Source organism: Heliangelus exortis, chromosome 2, assembly GCF_036169615.1.
Source record: "Heliangelus exortis chromosome 2, bHelExo1.hap1, whole genome shotgun sequence".
NCBI lineage: Eukaryota > Metazoa > Chordata > Aves > Apodiformes > Trochilidae > Heliangelus > Heliangelus exortis.
The window spans coordinates 93045198-93067788 of NC_092423.1; the positions used below are offsets into that span (position 1 = coordinate 93045198).

At 43.2% G+C, this 22591-nt stretch overlaps 1 protein-coding gene across 1 annotated transcript; it reads left to right on the top strand.

Moving 5' to 3' along the window:
• Nucleotides 1-7861: 7861 nt before the first annotated feature.
• Nucleotides 7862-20909, top strand: DIPK1C (divergent protein kinase domain 1C). The gene is made up of 4 exons (XM_071737040.1): nucleotides 7862-8399; nucleotides 14166-14843; nucleotides 18766-18930; nucleotides 19627-20909. The coding sequence occupies exons 1-4, from the start codon at nucleotides 8217-8219 to the stop codon at nucleotides 19840-19842; spliced, it is 1242 nt and encodes a 413-aa protein (XP_071593141.1). The 5' UTR covers nucleotides 7862-8216; the 3' UTR covers nucleotides 19843-20909.
• The last annotated feature ends 1682 nt before the right edge of the window (nucleotides 20910-22591 follow it).

The window sequence follows — 22591 nt, forward strand, 5'->3', positions numbered from 1 at the left end:
AGAAGGCAGGAATAGGATGACAACACATTGTTTCAGAAAAGATATAAGAATAAGAATGCAAATTTAATCAAACGAAGTTCTGGAGCAAAAGCCTCATTACACGGAGGCATTTTTCAGGCATCTATGAAGTTCTGCTTTTAAGAAAAAAGGCAAAATTTTGATTTTCCATAGAATCGGCTGGTTTGGAAGGGACCTCTGAGATCATCAAGTCCAACCCTTGATCCACTACCGCTGTGGTTCCCAGACCATGGCACTGAGTGCCACATCCAGTCTCTTCCTTAAAGCCTCCAGGGATGGAGAATCCACCACCTCCCTGGGCAGCCCATTCCAATGCCTGAGCACCCTCTCAGTAAAGAAATTCTTTCTAATGTCCAACCTAAACCTCCACTGGCAGAGCTTAAGTCCATGCTCTCTTGTCTTACTGATAGCTGCGTGGGAAAAGAGACCGAACCTTCTGGCTCCAGCCTCCTTTCAGGGAGTTGTAGAGAGTGATGAGGTCTCCCCTGAGCCTCCTCTTCTCCAGGCTGAACACCCCCAGCTCCCTCAGCCTCTCCTCATAGGATCTGTGCTCCAGTCCCTTCACCAGCCTGGTTGCCCTCCTTTGGACCTGCTCCAGCACTTCAATCTCCTTCCTGAACTGAGGGGCCCAGAACTGGACACAGGACTCGAGGTTTGGCCTCACCAGCGCTGAGTACAGGGGCAGAATCACTTCCTTGGACCTGCAAGGTATGTATGGCATACATATTGATTGCCAGTGTAGCAATGACCCCCTTGGAAATAGGTCTGGCCACCAGAACCACTCAGGTTCCTGGAGTTTTCTTCTATGTAGCAGGAGGAACATCACACAGCAGCAGTGGCACTGCTGCCGCTCAGGCAGCTTGGCAGGGTGGCACACACGGAACACTTGCTTGGGAGGAATCCAGGAGTCACTTGCACTAATGGGTATTTAATACCGGTGTGTAACCATGAGCTACATGTTTCAAGCAATACAGCAACAAAATTGTCTACTCTTCCCTAAACAAATGTTGTGCAACACTGGATATGTGCAAAGTAACAATATATTACCTAAAGAAAAGCTAATTACTTGGAAAGAGTGATACAAAATTGGATTTCGCTAGTGAATTGTTTTGCAGTTTTCTCCATGCCCAGCCATTCATCATTTGCAGAGAAACTGCAAAGAACTGTTTCCAGGAAATAACTGGATGTAATTAAGTTTTACAAAGCCAATACCGAAAGTTATCCCTAATCGTGCTAAATCCTTTTTTTTTTTAATTTGTTTTTTTTTTTTTTTTTTTACTTCAGATCTGGATTTTCAGAATAGAAACCAAGAAATGGCCCTACACACTTATAAATGAGATATGGTCTATCATAATAATGGCTACATTTAATTTCATTTTTAAATATAGGGCACTGCAGTGCACGGCCCTCGAGAGAAAAGAAAAAGATTATTTTAAAGATCAGAAAAATGCTATGAAAACAGATTTGTTTATATGAATGGAGAAAAGCAGAACAGATTCTCTCTGGAAAGTCAATTTATAGTTTTCAAAACTTTTCATGTGCAATATCTAAAATATCCACTTGGTGGTCACTTGTGCCTGTAATGGAGATGTCTTTTTTTTTTCATCTCCAAGAAAGAGCTATTTGCTTTATATTTCTCTTCTAGTAACAGAGAGCATGCAGACCTCTGGAAACAGCTGGGCTGCCTTTTAAGACCATGGCACAAGATACAAGTGGGTGGGCCATGGCTATCCTAGATCAGCCAGCCACTGGAACATATTTTAAATCATCCTGGTGCAAATTCCTAACTTAAACTAATTCCAGAGAGTCTGCAGCCATAGAGCTGGACAGATTTTAGTGTGTATGACAAGATGGTAACTTTTCAGACAGTATCAGCTGCAGAAACAACTTCTTAATCAATACGCTGGGATGTATAAGCTAGTCATTGGTCTAGAAAAGATGTCATTTAACTGTCTTACTTTTTTGAGCCACCTTATGTCTAAATGATCATAGCCCTGTGACAGCCATATGTGTGTTGTGTAGAATAATCTGCCTGTGTAGATTACTTCAGATCACTCATGTAAATAACAGCATAATGCAAGAGGCCACAGGGAATTAGATTATTATATGATGGCTTTTTTCTTTCTACATAACCTTAGTACAGCTTTAAAATATGCCTGGAACTGCTGCAGACTCTCATAAAGGGAAGCTACAGAGAGCCAGATTCAGTATTAGTATAATGAGATCACTTGGACTGAACTTGGTGCAGAGAACAGAAACTGCATGTAGAGAGAATGGATAAGAATTGCAGCATTTTCCTTTCTTTGTTCTCCCTTTCACACACTGTGGGCAGACACACAACACACCACTCAGTAGCAGATTCCTTTGGAGTGCAGCCTTTTAAGCTAGAAAAATTGTTCTGAAGTCACTGACTCCAATCCCAGGCAAAGACAATTCTACTGACAAGCTGCTTAAGATTCATCTTAGAGCTAATTAAGCTATTTTTGCCTGTTGGTGGCTAATGACATGAATGTAGCCTAAGAATGGAACAGAGAAGCAATAGGCGATGATGTGTTGGGCATTGTTTTTTGATATGTTGAAAAAATTCCAGAGTATTTTTACAACTCGATTGTTCCATCTATTCTGAAAAGTTTACGAGTAAACCTCAATCTGCCACAGACATTGCCAAGGTGTCTCACTGGCTTCTCCAGATAGTACTGCTTCCAAATTAGAGGGGAAAATGGTATGAGGCTAATAAAGAAATTAATTGGAAGGGTATAGATGAGAAGAGCAGGACAATTAAAATTTGCAATGTGGCATTTATAAAGCGTTAAAAGGGAAGAAGAAAAGAAGTATCTTTGGCTTTCATGGGCAATTACACCTAAGAAATAGCTGCTGAAAGTGAAAAGCAAACAGGATAAAATATACTGCAAATTCTTTATTCCATATATATGTGGAAAAGACAAGGCTTTTCCCTTGTCCACAAAGTTAACTCTCTAATTTATATTATGCCATTTTCCTGCTTCTGGTTTGCAGTGTGACCCAATAAACTGCCTGCTGATGCAGTAAAACTTCTGTAAGTAGTTTGCAACATATTCTTTTTGATTGATGATATAAATGAGAAAATACAATCAGATTCCTCTGGTATACTCAGCACTCTGCCTAAGTATATCACTGCCTAAAGGGCATGTTCAAATGTATGTCAAACCTTGTGATCTTTTTCAGTAACTCAACTTCACTACAGGAAATCAGAAAGAAATATTTATATATTAAAATATATTTTCAAGGTAGATTTGAGCAGTGCTTGAAAGTTCCCCGTGCTACTAGCAAGAAAATAGGAGATTCCTTTGTGCCCTGTGAAAGATTTACAGAAATACCCTGTTTTCATAGACAAGCTATTCCCAATGACAGTAGGTGATGAAATCTGTTGAACAGAAAAATAATTCCTAATGAACCAGTATTACATTTCATTAACTCGATTGCCAAGATAGTTCTTAATGACTGATTTTTTTTTTTTTTCTTTCAAAGTCTCATAGAAAATTAAGTAATGAAGAAAATAAGAACTAACAGCCTAATACAGCTTGAGCCAGTGCAACCCAGTTTGTGTCTGAGGGCAGTAAGAGAGGTGTGGGCTCAGCATCTTCTTCAGCTGAGGACTCCTCATGGCTGGAGGAGCTGCTGAGCCCACAGGTAGGAAGGCAGCAGAAGCAGACACCATGCCAGGGTACCCCAGATGGATGTTGCAAGGCACCTTGCTCCTGGCTACTGAAGCCTGTGGCTATTTCAGCCCTGACCTGTCACAAGTGATACACAATTTTGTGATGTGCTCAGCAATAAAGAGGAGACCAGCTTGATGTTGCACTTGTGCTCTGAGAAGTAGTTTAAATGTTCCAGCAATTTCACTGGGTAGGAATTAATAAGGTGAGTCCAGTATTATTTTTACTGCCCTTGATGTCACTTCCTTTAGTTAAACTTCTACTAATTAAGTTCCATCAGGCTCAATTTTAAGCTTATAAGAGAATAGGAATATTGCTTCCTTTAAGAACATAGGAATGCAACATGAAATAGTCCCATTTTAATGTATACAGGAAGCAAAGATTATCTGATGCAGAGGTTTTTTTCAAGGAAAAATTGCAATGGGACAGAGAGACAGACAAATATTTTGCAGAGGATGAACTAGAACTAACTCCCTTAGTCTGAAAAATCTTTAAGTTTAGGGAAATCTAAAACAAGATTTGAATTTTGCACCTAGCAACACATTGTTTTTAAGGGCTAAACCCTTTGATCCTAAAGCACATAGACTTTTATCAGTTGCTAAATCCCAGCTTTCTGGTCAATTCTTGATCTGCTCTGAAGATGGCTGTGTATATGTGTGCATGTATACAGGTACAGACCTGAAAGTATACACACATATATGTATATTTACCAGGCTTGTCCAACTTTTCACTTCCACTGGGGTCAGTGAGATATTTGAAAGTTCAAAGACTGAACAAAGAAAACTACAAACACTTTCTGTTGTAATCATGCTGCACTGAAATCTCTTGGGAAGACAGGGCTTTATTCCCTGCAAATGTCTCCTGAGGGGGTTGCCATAAAATGAGACAGGAAAATGGTCTAGAATGAGTGTCATTCAACTTGCATTTGCTTCATCAGATTTTCTTCATTTTGTACCTTTGTTTTTCATTAAAACTATTAAAACTTTATTAAAACTATGCTAAAAATATTATTTTTCTTAGTCAATTTCTTTTTATTCCATAATTTGAAATGAGCAGGCACCTGTATGTTAAAGGTAGAATTGCAATTGCTATGTATAGCAGCTTGTCCTAGAACCAATTAGAAGGATGTGGGCAGTTTACACACCTCAAAACCAAGCAAATTTTATCTGGTGCCTCAGAAGAAAATGAAAAGGGCACTCAGAGACCTACAGGTGTTGCCTGCTGGGCTAACTACCTGGATCCAGCCGCCAAGGAAGCAGTGGGAACATATGACTGGGGTGAAAATGGGGACAGGAACATTTCTTTCAGCAAGTGTTTCCATTTTAGATGCCTAATAGATGCCTAATATCACATTGCATTCTTAAGGTGCAGATAAATGATACATCTGAGCACAGGACAATTCTTTCTCCAGCATCCCAGAATATCCATGCCTGCAATGCACCTCCTTGCAACAGCTCTACCAGGGTGCCTGGAAGCATCCTCAGGGCTTGCTAACTCATTTGAAAATAATCTCAGGAAAGAACAGCTTCAGACTTTTTTGCCCTGTTAGTGAGTTGAGAAAACTCACTGGGCAGTGTGACATTTTTCACTGGGGGAAGGGACTTGATCAGGCAGGCAAGACCAAGAGGAAAACAGGGAGGGGATGGTGGTGGAGGAGGAGGGAACGTACTTGTTTCTTTCATTACCAATTAGAGCAGCTCAGCCGTGACACCTAAGCAGATCTGAAGTCTGCACACTTTGTTCCAGTCACAAAGTCAGGAGTAATTAAGATTTGTTTTCAGAATCATCAGTAAAACACAAATGATACATATAGAGAACTCGATGGACATTAAATAATGCAGAATATGCTTTAGAGAATGCTGACATACTGAGAAGATGACATCCACCCTTTGAAAAACAAAGTATAAAATATATATATAGTTTTGGTAGTACCTGAACTATTACCCAGACAGCTTAGGACCAAGTGTTAGGGAGATATCCCAGTGCTTGAGTTTCTGCCACTGGCTGCATCCCTCTTCATCTCCCTGCATTTGAAGATTGTACCAGACCTTGCTAAAGCAGATCTGCAGTTTTTCCTCCTAGGTGGCAGCAGCAGCTGGTGATGGATGGATGTGCTCAAGCCTAGCGAGTACTACCCATAGAGGAATGCCTAAGCAGCCAGCCCTCTTGCCCTGCTCCACATACTGTCCTAGGAATTTGGACCTTATCACCCACAACTGGTTAGCGGCAGCGTCTGAAAACATTTTGTATCTTACTGAGAAACAGGATTAAAAGTTTTCAGTTACCTTCTGTCTTTCCTGCTCGTTGCATTCATAAGAAACAGATTGTATCCCCAATACAAGGAAAGGAAGCTTCCTCAAGGGGAAAGGATGAGGTGAAAGAAAAAAAAAAAATTGCCACACACAGCCTCTGAAGATGAAGAAAGGAGATGGTGGAGTGACAGAGCAAAACGTGATAACTCTAGAAGATGTGGCTAGTGATAATTCTGCTTCTGAGACCCTTTGAAGGTGAAAGTGGTTTTGCATTTCTTGCAGGAAGATCCCCTTCCCCACTGCCAGCCTCTAGACAGCTGTAGTATTTTCAGCAATACTTTTGTGATCCCATTTACTTTTCCTGACTCAGTCTGCCCTTTACTTAGAAGGTATATTTCAAGCCCTGCTCTGCCATATAGGAGAGAACTGTAGTGATCATACAAAAGGTGTGGACAGCAGCAAATTTGCTGCACTGGTTCTCTTCCCCTCACTGTTCTGAGGGGCAAAATTTCATCCAGTTGATAGACATGTTTTTTTGGTTTTGTTTTCTTTTTCCTTTTTTTTTTTTTTTTTTTTTTCTTTTTTTCTTTTTCTTTTTTTCTTTTTTTATCAGCTTGTACTGATAAATTTTTCATGAGGTTGGACATGATGGTACAGAACATAGACCCCTGAGCCCAACTTCCCAAAAATTAAATTTTTCCCTTAGTACATTAAATTAATTTACTAACAAAATGTGCATTGGAGCAACTTACACAAGATGCAAGTTAAAACAAATCTATTGAATTATTCTGCACTTCTCCATCTATGGGCCAGATTCTGCTGTTCTTACTCATTTGGGTAAATAATTTACCCTCTGAGTAGTTTCATTGGCTGCTTTTCATCTTCCCACTGAAGATGTTGCAAGTAACCTGAGGTAACCATCTATACAAGGGAGAGAAAATTAATCTGGTCCTTTTTCATCATATCTGACAGCCAGCCTGAACCACATACCCATCCTGCACTGAGCTGTTTTTTAGGGTACGACTTTTCCCATTGAAAACTGTGATGGTGAGGTGCTATCAAGCGGGAGTCAAGTGAGAAAAATAGGGAATGCAGGGAGTGGTCTGAGCAGAGTCGGTGAACATCTGCAGCGAGACTGAGGAAAGGATGCCAGGATTTCGCTTGCTGCACGGGAATAAACATCTGGGTCTCAGACCTCTTAGAAACATCAACAAAGTCAAATATATTAGAGACTGTCACATGGAGCTGACCCCTCCTCAGAGTCAGAAATAGCCGCCGAAGCTCTCTCTGCTAGAGGGCAGGGACACAATTCCTCGTCCCCAGCGCCCCTGGATCCAGTTCACCCTCCGCTGCTGTGACATTGTAATCCATCAGGGACACACCGCTGGCTTTCTCCGCGGGCTGCCGATGGAGCCGGGACGTGGGGGTACCGGGATAAGGGGGTGCCGGGCAGGAGGCAGCCCACATCCCCGCGGCGTGGGCAGGGGGAGCGCAGGGGGGGCTGGGGGAGATGCTGCTGGGAGCGACTGAGGAGTGCCTTGGTGAATGGGCTCCTGAGTCGCTTGGCTTTAGCCTCCTGCGGATAAAACTGGAGAAGTTACTCCGGAATAAACAACTTCTTCTGTTGGTTGGTTGGTTTTTTGCTTTTGGTTTTTGGTTTGGTTTTGTTGCTTTTGGTTTTTTTTTCTTTCTTTCTTTTATTTGACGGGAGGCGAAGCTTTCACCAGAAAGAACCGTCCCCCTTCAGGCTGCCTCCTCCCGAGTGCCGGGCAGCCGCCTGTGTGGGGAAGGGTTGTCACGGCAGCCTCCATCACTCTTCAAAACCCCTTTTATTCTCGGGTGAGAAACTCAAAAAAGGGGAAGAAGAAAAGGAAGAGGAAGGGGGGGGGGGGCCGCGGGCAGCAGCCGCCAAGTGGCTGCAGGGGCCGCTTGGCACCGGGGAGACCAGACAAAAGCCGGCACAGCTACGTGGCTTAAATTCAAAAGGGGCGCTCCGGGCTCCGTCAGGGCAGTACTCCCCATACTCCCCCCGGAGAGGGGGGCGGGAGCGGGGACTGTGGGAGGGGGAGTCCCCACCCCCCCGGGGCTTGGAGCGTCGGGGGAGGTAGCGTCGGGGAGGGGGTGTTTGGCGATGGGTGCCGGCGGGGAGCGGGACAGGCGTGTGAGTGGGGGAGCGCGGCGTGTCCCCCCCGCCTCGCCGCCTCCCCCTCGGGGCTGAAGCGGCCGCCCAAACCCAGCCCCGGGCGCGACGATGAGGGGCATCCCGGGCTTGAAGAGGCTGCGGAATAAAATCTGGTGGCGATGCACCCTGCTGCTCCTCCTCCTCTGGGCTGCCTGCTGGGTGGTGGTGAGCGCCCTGCTATTCCTCCTCCACAGGAGCGTCTTCTCCGAGCGCTGCACGGACGAGAAAAGCCACCGAATCCTGGCGAGGCTGGTACGTGCCCCGGAGGGACGAGGGGCATCCCCGGGGGGCTTGCCCGACAGGAGAAGGCGACCAGGAGTCCGTCAGGGCTGCCATGAACCGGTGAACCCGCTTTCGGGCGCTCCTGCCCATCTCCGTCCCGCCGGAGGGGCCGCCGGGACTCGGGCCCGGTGCGCTTAGGAGGGCGGCTGCCTCCCTCCTTTCGACCTTCACTCCCTCCTTGCTCCTCTCCTTGCTTCCCTCTTTCCCTCCCTTCCCGGGGCGAGGGCAGGTGCAGGCAGCGGGCCGGCTGATGGAGGGGCGTGCGGTGCCTTCCCCAGCGCTTTGGAAAGGGCAACTCGGCATCCCGCAAGCTGCCGAGAGGGAAGAAAACTCCCTCCTCTTTTAGTTGTTTGTTGTGTTGGGTTTTTTTTGTTTGGTTGGGTTTTTTTGTTTCTTTTCGTGGGGGTTTTTTTGGGAGGGGATGTTTGTTTATTTGGTTTGTCGGTTGTTTTTTCTTTTTTTTGGCTTTTAGTTTAGTTTTGTTTTTTTAATTTTATTTTGCGTTTGTTTTCTTTTGTTTGTTTCTGGTTTTGGTTTCTCTTTTATTTCATTATTATTATTATTATTATTTAGCTGAAAAAGCGTTTGCACAAAAGTCGGCTTTCAGCAATGCCACGGGCTGGCATTTAAGACATAGTTATTCAAAATTCAAGAAAGGATTTGCAAACATTCGTGAAAATCTAACTTCAAAAAATAAATTAGAATTGCGTAGGAAACCCTTTGAGAAGAGAAGCAGCGTGGGTTAAGTTAAATTTTGTTTCTTAATTAAGGTTCCAGTGGTTAGCTGGGAAGGGAGGAGCACTAATAGAAATGAAATAATCTGCAGCAAGCAAAAAACTGACTGTAGTTTTTCCCCAAATTTTGTGTAAGAAAGGAAGAGAAACTATAGGTAACTCTCCTGACAATGTGTTTTTAATGGTTCTGAGATCAGTTACTTTACCTCAGCAGCCAGCTCAAAGTACATCTGAGTTTGGGATTGATGCTGAAGGAATAAATCCTGCCCACTCTTTACGTGACTGGGAAGAACACAGAGTGTATGGAGCTGCAAGGAGCTCAGGGAGGTCCAGGCCCTTTCAATCACACCCTCCAGTAAACAGATGGACAGAGGCTTGTTGCTGTTCTTCACTTTAGAGATCATTAGGCATGACTTCGAAAGCCCAGGCAGGGATCAGATTTCAGGCACAAACCTGGAAAATTGTCTCTGTCACTGTGTGATAGTTCAGCTTCAGATCCTCCTTCCAGGGGAAGAGTAGCTGAGGTTGCTGAGGTTGCTGCGTTCATCTATTTCTGTGGGTGAGTCTTCAATAGCACCACTAAGGTTTGTAAGCAATAATTTTCCCAAGTGATAGCAGAAAGGATTCATCCTTACAGTGGAATGATGAGAATATGAGGTCATCTTATGTCAGCCCTGAACTAAGTCTTTATACATCTTCCGAGCAAGAGTTTTGCAGCTACAGGAAGTTGATCTACGGAACAAATAGTGTGATGCCTTGAGCCTGACACCTTTTGTTAAGTAAAATTTCAATTTAAATAAAAATGTTTTACTAGTTGTCACATTTTCAGCAAGAAATTATAAGATGAGCTCTTTTAAGAATGCTAGTGAAAATTACATGGGCATAAACTCTAGCAAGTGGCTGTTTCTCAGGGTTTACTTCCTTCTTCTGAGTAAATGTACATCTGTGCAGATGCTTACAGCACTGGGGAGGCCGAAGCAGCAAAGGGTATTTTGTAGAGACCAGTTTTAACTCTCCGAAAGACAAATTTTTCCTAGCACTGGTCTCACCTTAATTTACACTGAGAACCCTAAATCATAGTGATGAATCTCTGTTTTATCTTGAGCAATTAATTAGTTTTCATTACTTCAAAACCTTTATCAGTAATGCATTTATATAGGAAAAGTACTTGATTACAAGGCAGGTCTCAGTCTCAGGCCTGATCTACACACCAAGTGATGGTGTTGCTGTAAATTATTTCAATCTATATAAATTCCAAGTAGGGTTTGCATTAATTTAAACTTTTACATTAATTTAAACATAGCTTTTAAAACTTGTCTTGATAAGTGTGCTAAGGGCATTAAAAATTATGTGCCCAGTTTTGAACAGAAACAGAGAAGCAAGTCCAAACCATGCTTGTGTCTGCATTTTTGTGTAGTAGAGCTGCGTTTCTGTAAGGCTTTTGGCTCAGTGTCACTTGCATGTTCTAGTTAAAAAAAACCTGGCAGTGAGTGGCATTCAGAGGGCACTCAATAGGCAGATTTAAAACTGCTTCATCAACAGATCTCAAAATGCAGTCATTAAGAGAAGAATGGCAGCCTGGAAGACTTTCTCAAGTATCTCTTTGGAAAATTGATTCTTCTTTTTATCATCAGCTATGGTGATGAAATGAAATCTACTATGGTAAAGTTTACAGTGAGAGAAAAGCTTCCTAGGGTGATAAAAAATAATGAGTTGATCTTTTTGTTGCAGGGTAATCTGAATCACCTAGTTAAATGTTTTTAGCCCACCAAAATGTGTTTTAGTGCAGTGATGCAAACTTATACACCAGGGAGCAAAAGAGTACAAGCTATGCCAGTAGGATGGAAAACTGCCTTGTAAAACTGACTTTGGAAAGGATATGTGTCAAATAATTGCTTCAACATGAATTACCAGTGCAGCCTGTGCCTAAAAGGATGATGTGATCTTTGAACATTTCCTAAAAGGAGAGTTAGGAAAGGGCTGTTGGTGGTCTGTGCAGCACTGAATGACAGCATTTGGTTCTGATGTCTACGCTTCTAAGGTTGTTGGAAGGTAAAAATAGAAGAAAAAGGGAATGAAACCACAAAAATCATCCAGAGGAGCCTGCATGATTTATATATATATAAGTATATATATAAATATAATATTATACATAAATACATGTATATTTATAATTATATATATATATAAATCTATCACCGTATTGATAAACATTCTTTGGAACCACTCTGACAGCAGAGGTAAGAACAGGAGTCAGCCTATTAGTACCTCAGCACTTCTGTCTCCAACCACTTAAAAAAAAAAAAAAAAGCCACAAGACTTTGCTGCCATCCTGCCTGGCTGGTGTTTAATACTGCTACTCCATCCGGGTTGGAGAGAGACCTGTTGTGAATGGGAGCAGTTTGCACTGTGACCTCTCCAGCTGTGCTGCAGAGAAGTTCAGGTGTCTCAGAAGGACAGCAGGACACGAAGGCTCAGACCCATCACCAGCCAAAACATCTGGTGGATTATAGTGGGAGCATTAGGGAACTCAGTGTACTATGCTTATGGCAAAATGTAGAAGACCAGAAGCTGAAATAAAGCAGAAAAGGGGTGTAGTGAAGACATGAAGGTGCAGTCAGCCTTTGCTGCCCTAGGTCATAATGAACAAGAAGCTGTGGAAATCTTTTAAAGCCATTGAGTGACTCACAACTCACTGCACTCTGTGAGTAGAGAGAGAGACACCTTGAAAATTGTTCAGGCTTCTGGATTGCTTCTTTGAGGAAGCATTTTTAAATTGTTGCTTTTATTGGTGACCAGCAGAAAATGTTGCTTCTGGAAGGTAGATCTGTGTTTCATCACTGTGAGGCCAAGAGCTCCTCGGCTGAGTCCTGTTTCCTTTGCAAAATGCTGCACAAGTTCAGTGTGAGAAGACTCAAATTCAGGGACTGTTTGTCAGACACTAGGTTAACATTCAAGATTTTATGTGTTCAACAGGAACAGTGGGCAAGTCCTAAACAGCAGCCAAGTTCAAAAGTGAATCATCTTCTATGTCTGGGAAATGTGAGACTGTTTTTTCTGCAACTACTTTTCCTCCTTAATGCCATAAAGAATGATGCGATTGCAACACAAGAAGAGTCATGGTTACATGTTTGTCTGCAGGTCTTTTGGGTGTGTGTTACACAAACTGTTTTAAGAGTGAACTTGATGGATCACAGTAAAATTGTCCACAGGAGCAAGCTTTCACCCATGTGGACCCAATTACAGGAATAGATCCTGTATGTTCTTTCTGTACCAGAAGAAGAGTTAGGTTGTGGTCTTCTCAGTAGGAGAATAGTGATTTTAAACGTGATTATCATTGTGCTCCAAGGAAACCCCCCAACTTCTTCTGTTTGTAGTCCTCCTTCTGAAATTGCCTAGAGTTCCAGATGGTAAGAGCTGCTCAACTATTTTTGTTGAGAAAATTACATTTCCTTCTTAAAAGGGAAAATAAGTTTGTATTGCATTCATAGGAGCAGATCTCCAAAAGCAAGAACATTGATTTGTTTGCTTTGATGTCTGGGTAGAGCCCAGTGAGTCTGCTCGACCATCCTGATGTGGACTTAGGCTCAGGACATTCGTGCCAGGGATCTCCTTGCTGGCATTGAATATTCTCATGTGGGCTGGGAGAGCATCCTAGTGAAAACAAATTTTATGCTTGTCTGAACTGCCCTCACTGAGCTGTCTCAGTCAATTTATCACCATTCTTGGATTTTGGACTTAATCCTCCACCCACTCCCCAATGTGTTGTTTAAGGCTGGAGTCTCAATGTTGTCTGGCATCAGAACATGTTCCTCTGGTGCGCATCTCAGATACTGTCCTAAGAAAACACATCACTTGAATTTTCTGTTCATGTTTCTTGTGTATTTAACAGCAAGTCACAGATGAGGTGGGGGTCAGGCAGTTGCAAGTACTCCACATGGAGTGGGAGCTGCCAGCTTGTTTAAGTGAAGGCTCAAATGCCAGAAAGCACTGAAGAAGGCTGATGCTGTCAAGCCGCCTCCCAGATGTTTGGCTTCCTACACCACCACAGTTTATTCCCCTTTCACCAGAGACTTCTGATCATCCCCTGTACAGATTCACCCAAAACAGTCCCTGCAGCTGCACTTCTGAATGCCCACAGGAATATATCAACTGCCTACACTTTTGGAAATGATGGTATGGAAAAAATTAGGGGTTGAAGAAAGGACTGGTGTGGGAAACCTTACAGCTCTTGTATGAAATTGCAGTGACCACTTAACTATCATGCAGCAGTTGCTGTGTTTCTGTGGGCTGATTTTGTTTCTAATTAAGCATTTAAGCAATTCAAATTAAAATGTCACTTTTGATAAGCACATATAACATCCGGAAATGTTATTTTGTCCTACAGTATTTACATAGTTAAAAATCCCAAAAGGTTCTTGGTCCAAGAGGCATTGAGTGCAACCTCTGTGTTTCCTGGTAGTGCAGGAGGAGGTTCTTACATCTTCACTGAGGGCATGTTGAGTGCAAGGTCGAAACCTTGCACAGGGCTGCAGAAGGTTGCAGCAATGCAGAACTTCCCATGGATTTTCCTGTAGTTTAAGTAGGGACGTCTCAGTTACGCTGTACTGACTCTTCCAGAGAATTCCTGAGTTACACTGGAAGTTGTCACCTGGCCTTCAAATGTTACAGCCTAGAATCTCACAAAGTTCAGCCAAGCATATTCAAAGCTTGTCTCAATTAATTTGTATGTGGCAAGAAGTTAAGATTAACAGGTCATCTGGTCCATTTCCTTGCCCCCCAAAACCTGTTCCTTACCCTCCCAAGAATCCCTATTTTGAAGAAAGACTTCTCATAGAAAAAGGTCTCTAGAGACTTCTGAAGAAACATTCAGTCAAATTGTAGAAAGTATATGCTTGTGGTATCATGACTGCTGCAAGCCTCTTGAACTTAAGAATGTTGCTATTTTTTTGCCTTTCTTCTAAGTCCTCAAGTGTGTTAATATTCTGCTTTTTCACTCCAGTGCCTTGACTACAGCAGCGGAGCCCTGACTGGTGACCTCTGTGAAGACCTGTGTGTGGCACAGAAGCTGGTGTACAAACACTGCCTTTACTATGACCGAGGCAAGAAGGTCATCCAGGCTGATTGGAGAGGCCAGCCCATCATCCTGAAATCCAAAAAGGAAATCTTCTCCAGCTACCAGCATCTCAGTATGCTGGAAGAAGTGGAAACACAGGATATTACTGAAACAGAACTTCTGCTGATGGTAGCCTTGGAGGTCAAAAACGTCCTGGGGCTAGAGCTGTCTAACAATACTGTGGGGCCCCTCTGGACAAGGAAGAAGGGACCACGTTGGAAAGCTCAAGTGGCCAGCATGTGGTCCTTGCTCCAGCAGGAAGAATATATCTACTTCAGTTTGCTGCAGGACTTCAGCAAACACATGCTACGAATTATTGGCTCTTGTGGACACTTTTATGCTGTGGAGTATCTCACAGCTGGACACGCCTGGCACAAAACTCTTTTTCCTTTGGAAAATGTGGTTGGTCCCTCTCTTGCTGGCCACAGAAGCAGGGTGAGAGCCATCACTGACATTGCACTCAGCTTTCTGGACATGGTGCAGCATTTTGATAATGATTTCTCTCACCGACTTCACCTGTGTGACATCAAACCAGAAAACTTTGCTATCAGGCACGATCTCACAGTAAGTTGGGTCTTTGGGATGGTATTACAACAATTTGAGGTGAAATGCTACTTTGAAAGTATCTGTGTAAAAATTATATTTCCCTCCTCATGTAGCTTTTGGACAAGTTTTTGCAAAACCAATGCATTTACAAATGACAGGTGAGCTTCTCTGCTGCTTTTTGTCTTTGTAATATGTGCAGCCACATTTCAGAGCACTAAATCCTGCTGCTTGATTTGAGAACTGCTTGCTGGGTTCTGCTTTGTACTGACAGGGTGCCTTCAGTGTGGTGAAGGAAACCTCCTGGCTGCACAGAGGTCTCAGAAGCTGTAAATGAAGTTGTAATTTGAGTAATGGCAACTATTTCTAGTAGTGGTGCTGAAAGGAAAAAAAAAAAAAACTTTGAATTTGAAGGCTAAGGCAGAATTCTCTGGCTTGACACAAGGGGAGCTCCCTGCAGCCAAACACAAATGTTTGTGCTTTAATGTTCAGTTTATCTGGTCTGGAAATGATCCAAGGATAGTGACATGAAACTCCTTGGTACTGTTACTCTTTGACTTTTCATTGTACAGCTGTAACTCAGACCTGAATAGCTATGCATGTTCTCTAAGTAGTGACATAGCTCAGCATCACATTGCTGCACGTATCTTTTTGGCATTCTTTTTGAAGACAGAAATTCCACAGGTTTCGGTGGGAATTGCACACACAGCCTGGAGACTCTGCAGTAAGCACATGTTTGAATCAGGCTCACCATTTGCAGAGACATCAGTGGAGTTTCTGCACTCTGAGTGAACATGAAGCACTTTCAGGGGCTTGAATGCTATCTTCAGTATTCACTGAGTGTTGGTATAAGCCTCGAATCTTAAGAGTCCCAGGCAAACATTGCCTAAACATATAGACATTAAGAGCAATTAGAGTGCTTTCCCCCTTCACCCTTTCCTTCCTCAGGTTGTTTATTCAGGTGCAATACAGCATCTGAACAGAGAAGGGGTGAGGAGCTACAGCAAGAAACTGAAACAATAGCACCGGTATTTAGGCAAAGTGAATGATAGCAGGGATTCCTCAAGGGAGGCTTTGCATCTCTTTTTGAGTTACACAGGGTTGTGACTGCATTTGGCTGAGCACACACTAAAGCATCTGTTTCACAGACTGCTTAGATGAAAAGAGATTTCATTTAGGAAAAGAGAAAGGGCATTAGGTGTGTCTTCCTTTTCCTTTTCTTGAGGCATCCTTCTCTGGGATGCTCCCATGACTTCTGGGATCCAAGAAACAGCAGCCAACTTCTGGTATAGGAAAGTACTCTTAGTATTTTCTAGGACAATTAATTAAAAAAAATCTTTAAAAAACCAATCAACTGCATCTTGGGGTCACATATGCATCTTGCATATGTGACATAATGCAAACGTGTTCTCACAGTCACTTTGAATATTTAAAAATAATTCTTAGAGAAAATTATTACTTTCTTTCAGTGTTGCTGCTCCCACTTGGCTTACTCTCCCAGTCACACATCACTTTCAGCTCACTGGTATCACCTGTTACTGCCCCATGGGGCTGGGAGACAGGAGGTACGTGGGAAGCCAAGGGACAGGATGGGTCAGGACAGACAGAGGGTCTGATAGCTGAGGAGTGTGAGAAGCAGAAATTCTGGGTGGTTTTGTCAGCCACTTCTAGAGTGAGGACACAGCAAGGCAGCCTCTTTTTTATCCCTTATGTTTGTTATAGGAACGTCTATTTATTTTTTCCCCCCTTGTTTATTGTGCTTTGTATAGGATGATAATAAATAGCCATAATAATATACCTATTCCTCATCCCAGAATGAGACAACTAATGCCCAGTGAAATGTTTCTGCATGCTATAGTTTCACTTTGAGGATTATTTTCAGGTTTTGGGATATGCCTACAGCCCTCACTCCAGCTTTCTCCTGCAGCATGGAGGGGAGGCATCACTGCCTAGTAGATCACCCAGGGGAATTTCAAGCTGCCATGGTGCTACACAAAGTGCAGATTTGGAGGGAGGTCTGGGTGAATATGCATTGGATCTGGAAGAGCTTCCTCTTTTATTAGCACTTCAGAAAGAACTAGAAATATTGTAGCATCTTAAACATGACTTTAAATCAGGCCAGGAGCCAAGCTGGGTCCTTCCTGCCTTTCCTTAGGTACCTTCATCATCAATTACAATCATAACAAACTCCACCAAAATGTAGCTGCTTATAGGTAGAGTGTCACCCAGACCTATCTTCTCAGGGTCTGGCTGGATGCCTGCATTTTTTTGTAACAGATGAACTTCAGTGAAACTGCTGAAGCCTTTGGCAGCTGCACATAGGGCAGTTTTTCCTACTGGAGCAATTGATCAGGTTGTCAAAGGTTCTCAGTGCTGGCAGAGATCCCACCTGGGAGCTGATGCAGCCATCCTGAGACTGGGGAAACCCTGAACCATTTTTGCTGTCTCTTCTCCAAAGAAGTGAACAACCAAACTGCAGAAAGCCTAAGGAAATACAAAAATATAGAAAAAAATATCTGCCTGTCCAAACGTGTGAAATTCCTCAGGCTACATTACCATTATCAATCTCTCCAAGAAGCTTAAAAATACTTGAGGTTTTACATTATGCCTCATCTCTTTAAGATATTTCCCTGGGCAAAAAGGAGTTGAGTAAAATTAAGATGAGATTGTGTTCTTTCTTTTGCCTGTGGAAGGTTTATTTGGCATTCTTCCAGACCAGACACATTTAGTTCTTGTGGTTGATCCAGCTGCTGCTTCAGTCACACAGTTCAGCTTCCCCCATTATTTGGGACTGCAAATTTAAAAAATGAGGCTACCATTTGGGACCATAAAAATCTGTCCAGGTCTCAGATGTTTCCATCCAGGAAAATCCATGTCAGCTGCTACCAGGGAGCATCTCTGGCCCTGACTGTCAAGTGCCATGCACAGCTCTGAACTTTGGCTGATGGCTGCACCCCTGGAGCTGAAGGCAGGTTGCCTTCCCTGTGATCACCCACAGTCTGACTCACATCAAGCAGCTGCCATCCCATTACTGGCTGCCTTTCTTCCCCTAGGGACTGCTGTTATTTTTTAATTTTATTTTTTTTTTTTTTTTTTTTTTAATTGAGTATTGATGGGTGATGTGACACTGGCAGAAGTTGAGACTAAAACACTTCACTCCCAGAGTGGTCTTAAACCCAGCAGGGAAAGCAGCTCTGCAGACCTCATTCTGCTGTGTATTCGCTATTTTGCAAGTCTTATGTTAGGGCAAGAAAACTGGTTGATCCCTTTGGTCCTTTCTTTTTTCTGCTGAGACCAGATGCTGTCTGGACTCTGCTATGGATCATATTTCTAAACAAGCAGATCAAGAACCATGTGCAATAAATGAATCAAACCATAGCAAACGGGACCGGGCAAAGACAATCCCAACTTTCAACATCCTCAGGGATCTCTTTCTACAGCACAAATGCACTGAATGCAACCACAGGTTTTTCAGGAGCTGCACCAGGTGCAGATCATTCTTTGCTCTTCTCCATAATGGTCAAGTCAGGGGTTTAGTCTGAGAGGTGAATTGTGAAACGATACCATCTGGCCTGTAGGTAATTTTGCACCATCATATAATTAAAAGGTTGAGTTGCCATCTGTCTGAGGTGCAACAAGAAGTAAATCAGTCTTCAAGCTGAGCTGGATAGTTCCAGTTTAAGGACAACAAATCCAGTTGACCTCAGAGACACATATGGTGCACCAATAATTTTCCCTTCCTGGTGTCATAAGCATTGGCTGGTTTTGTTAAAAAAGTGGTATTTATAAGCCTAGGGGAGCTCAGTAAAGCAAGATAAATTCCTTTAATTGTGATCCCAATTCCCCACTCCCAGATGCTCTCAGCACAGCATTTCCAAAAGCAAGCAGTAAAGAATGTTTACTGATCTGATCACCAGATCTGATGGCTTTTTTTGATCCACAGGTGGTGGCTATTGATGTAGATATGGCCTTTTTTGAACCCAAAATGAGAGACATCCTCGAACAAAACTGCACAGGAGATGAAGACTGTAATTTTTTTGATTGCTTTTCAAAATGCAATCTGAAAATCCGAAAATGTGGAGCACAGAGAGCCAATAACAACTTGCAAGTGAGTAAGCTGCTTTACGCATCCCTTTCTTTTAAAATCACATTGTTTATAAAATGCATGGTATGTACTAAGAGACTGAGAGATGAAGGCAGTCAGGTTTTTCAACGTGGCCAGGTAAGTGACATTTCCATTCAGGAATCCCATCTTGGAGCATGCAAAGAGACTGTTACAGTCAGTAGCATTTCTTTGCCACGTTTTCATGCATCTGTTAGCCTGGCACCTCAGATGGGAGAGTGGAGGAAGTAGAAGCAAGGGTTTATCATTAGTGTCTCCTCTAATGGTCAAGTCATGGCTGTCCACCTGTAAGCAGAGTGGGGTTATGGCTGCAATTCTCCACTCTGCAGATGCTGTATGTGGATACAGTGGAGAGAGGAATCTTGGCCCTGGCATGAGGTGTCCTATAGCTAAAGCTGTATCTATAGTCCTATAGAACCAGCACAGCAGAGATGCTTGGGGAGAGAAGCTGTAGCTTGGCAGCCTTTTGCCTTCTCCTCCCACCCCCAGAAAAGTCTGAAGAGAAGGGGAGTTTCTCAGCTAGTATGTAGCCTTTGTGGATGCTCCTTTGCTGTACCTTCCTTTTTGAATGACTGGGGACATATTAAATTCAGGTGACATTTTGTTGCAGTCCCAGAGAAGCAGCAGAGCGTTAGTTGTAGCTCCAGGAAGACAACAGTCTGCTCTTTTCCCTTTCCTCAGGTAATTTGTGACAAAATATTCCGTCGCTGGTTTTCCCCACATCTCAGAGGACCGTCGGTGTCCCTCCCCCTGCAGCTGCAGCTGCAAAGGGCGGTGCAGGAATGCGCCGAGCCGGGACATGGGGACACCCCCGGGCACCAGAGGACTCCAAAATCTCTCTCCAAGTTATACCACCTGCTTCGGGTCACTCAGCGAGAACTGCAGAGGGCAGAGTAGACACAAAAAGCAGAACTACAGAGGCTACCTCCCAGCCGTGGCTAAGGCACATGGCATATGAGGCAGCCGGGTTTCTTTCTCTCTCTTTCACCCCTTCTGCCCATTGTACTACATTTACAGCACAGAGATTGTTTTTCTCCTTTGCAAATGAAATTCGTGGCTGCAGGTGCAGCACATCCTGTTAATATCCTTTCAAGTGTGAAATTGTTTTACATTACCTGGATTCTGTTCTTGCTTATTTTCCTGAGCTAGCACTTGTGCTCTCCATCAGCATTCAGCACATGGTTTGCTTGCCAAGAGCTGCAGTCACTGCTCAGATAGCATCTGAGTGCAGTGCTCAGAGTGAGGATGCATTCACACAAGAAAAGTGTAAGTGCAGCAAAACTAGTTAAAATTAAATAAAATACTGGGTGGATGGGGGTGGTTACGTACGTACATGGTGTTTGTTTTAATTTCTCTGGAGAATGAGTTTTCTAAAAGAGACACAAAGTGCTCAGAATGAAAACAGCCTCAAAGAGGGAAATGTGTTGTCACACGAGTGAAGAGTAGCTTTTATTCAAAGCAGTCCTTTCTAATGTCCCCAGATGCATTTTATCTGGTGTGTTCCATTACCTGTGCCATAACTTTCTGGGAAGAAACTGTATGAAGGTACTTAGGACTCTTCTGGAGCAAAATAATTATACCCTTGTTGAGTTCCCATATGGATACTCTTGTTCTGCAGTGAAGAGGTATGAATAATGCTACTGAATTTTCCCATGTGAACAAGCCCTCAGGCACTTGAACATCAGAAGGTTTGATAAGAAGCACTTCTTTGCCAGAAAGTAGAATTACCCTGGAATGCCAACAATCTGGAGAGACTGAAGAGAGACACAGTAACACTCTTCAAAATCCAAAAGATGCCGATAAAGGATCAGAATGAACTGCCCTGTCCAGATTTCCTCAGTGGATGTGACAAGCAGTGGACTTAAACTGCAGCAAGGAATATTCAGGTTAGGCATTTCTTACAGGTTTTTCAATAATGATAAGGAACAGTGGAATTATGGAATATAAAATTTGGGAAAACTCCAGTCCTCATAAATCCTGATTTTTAACTACAGGAGAGAGCAATATAAGGAATGTATCAGGGTGTAAGTGCAGTTACCTTCATGACCCTGCTTTGAGGCAGCACCTTATCCCAAGACCTGTGATTCTGTTGGTATCAGTGCTCTTGCAGCTCTCTCACAGCAAAATCCACCCTTCTGAGATTCAGGAACGGGTTATTCTCCTCTACCTTGTATGTGCAAAGCCATGGGATTCCCCCTGGAAGAGAAATCACAGAGATCTCTATGCAAATGATGCCAGAGAGCCTGGTGATGGGATCAGGGTGCATGTGTTCTCCAGATGATTTTTCCTTCTGAAAAAACTGAACCTTTCTCAGTCAAGGATATGCCCCAAATGCTGCTGGGCACCTTGAAGATCTTGTATATTATGGCTCTCCTGTCTCCCTGGTCCCATTAGTTCTCTTCTCCTTCACAAGCCCAGAGGGTACAGTCAGTGCAAAACAAGTTTCATGCAGACACTCAGTGCTTTGAAGTGGTGTTACACTCCCTCATGGAAAGGCTCCCCTTCCCCTTTTCAGGTTTGCATTTCAAACAGGGTAATATTTCTGTCTGGTGGGATGTTTCAGTTTTGAAAGAGATGGAAAAAAGCAGTGACATTTAAGCCCATGGCTGACAAATGCTGGCAGAATGTCAGTCTGCTCCAAAAGTCCTTCTCCTTGGCAGGATTTAAGAAGGCAAGCTGCCTATGACAGATTTCTCCAAACCCCTCAGGGCCTGGCTGTGGCCACCTCCACTTGGCAAGGGCTTCCTTCCCCCACCTCTACACACTTTCCCAGGTCATTAGGTTTCACTTCTTTTGAGGATACAGTGAATAAACCTCAGAACCATCTCAAGAGGAACACAAATGCATTATTTGTACTTGGCTGGGCTGCGAAATTGTGTATCAGTGATGCAGCCAGCTCTGGCTGGCTTTGGTACACCTGCAGCAGTGAGTGGAAAGACAAGGAGAATCTGACACACTGTGTGATCACAGGGATTGATTTTTACTGCCCCCTCTGCATCACCTCAAATCTGGTAAATTGGAGGGAATAAAACTACCAATAAAGCAAATGAAATATTTCAACTTACCTAGCGCAGGTACCAGTGAGCAAAACTGGAATTAAACAGTAGTCATGCCTTTATCTGTCTGGGACAGAAAGAAAAGAAAATAAAGATATTGGGTTAGTTGCCATTTACCTTAAGGAGGTGAGTGCAAACTGAATTATTTTACACCCATATTTTATGGTGGAAATATCTGTACAGGTGTGTGACAGTGAAGAACCAAGCTTACATGTCACTTCCTACGAAGCCCTTTTCATGCTGCCTCAGCAGCACTGCCCACCACAAATAGCCCTGGCATAAAGAGATACCCAGAGGGCATGGCCAGGTCAGGAAAGTATTGACTGAGCATCCTGTGTGCAGCTGAACTCAGGCTGTTGTTGGCATTATTTGTTGCAGCACAACAGCCAGCAGAGGTGGCTGGGTAATTTTGCATTGAAACAGTCCCAGGGTATGGTCAGAAAATGACAAATAGTAAAAAATTATATCATGCACTACAAGACTCTGATTTATAAAAAAAGCCACCCAAGACACCAAACCCCTCAATTTTGGATGCTTCAAAGTCAGTCTTGAACATCTCTGGTTTGACAGTTTCTGTATGGAAAAATCTG

Excerpts from the sequence above, each read along its gene's own strand:
- DIPK1C (XM_071737040.1), top strand. The coding sequence starts at position 8,217 with ATGAGGGGCATCCCGGGCTTGAAGAGGCTGCGGAATAAAATCTGGTGG. Across the intron at positions 8,400-14,165 it reads ACCGAATCCTGGCGAGGCTG|TGCCTTGACTACAGCAGCGG; the intron begins GTACGTGCCCCG and ends TTTTCACTCCAG. Across the intron at positions 14,844-18,765 it reads CTATCAGGCACGATCTCACA|GTGGTGGCTATTGATGTAGA; the intron begins GTAAGTTGGGTC and ends TTTGATCCACAG.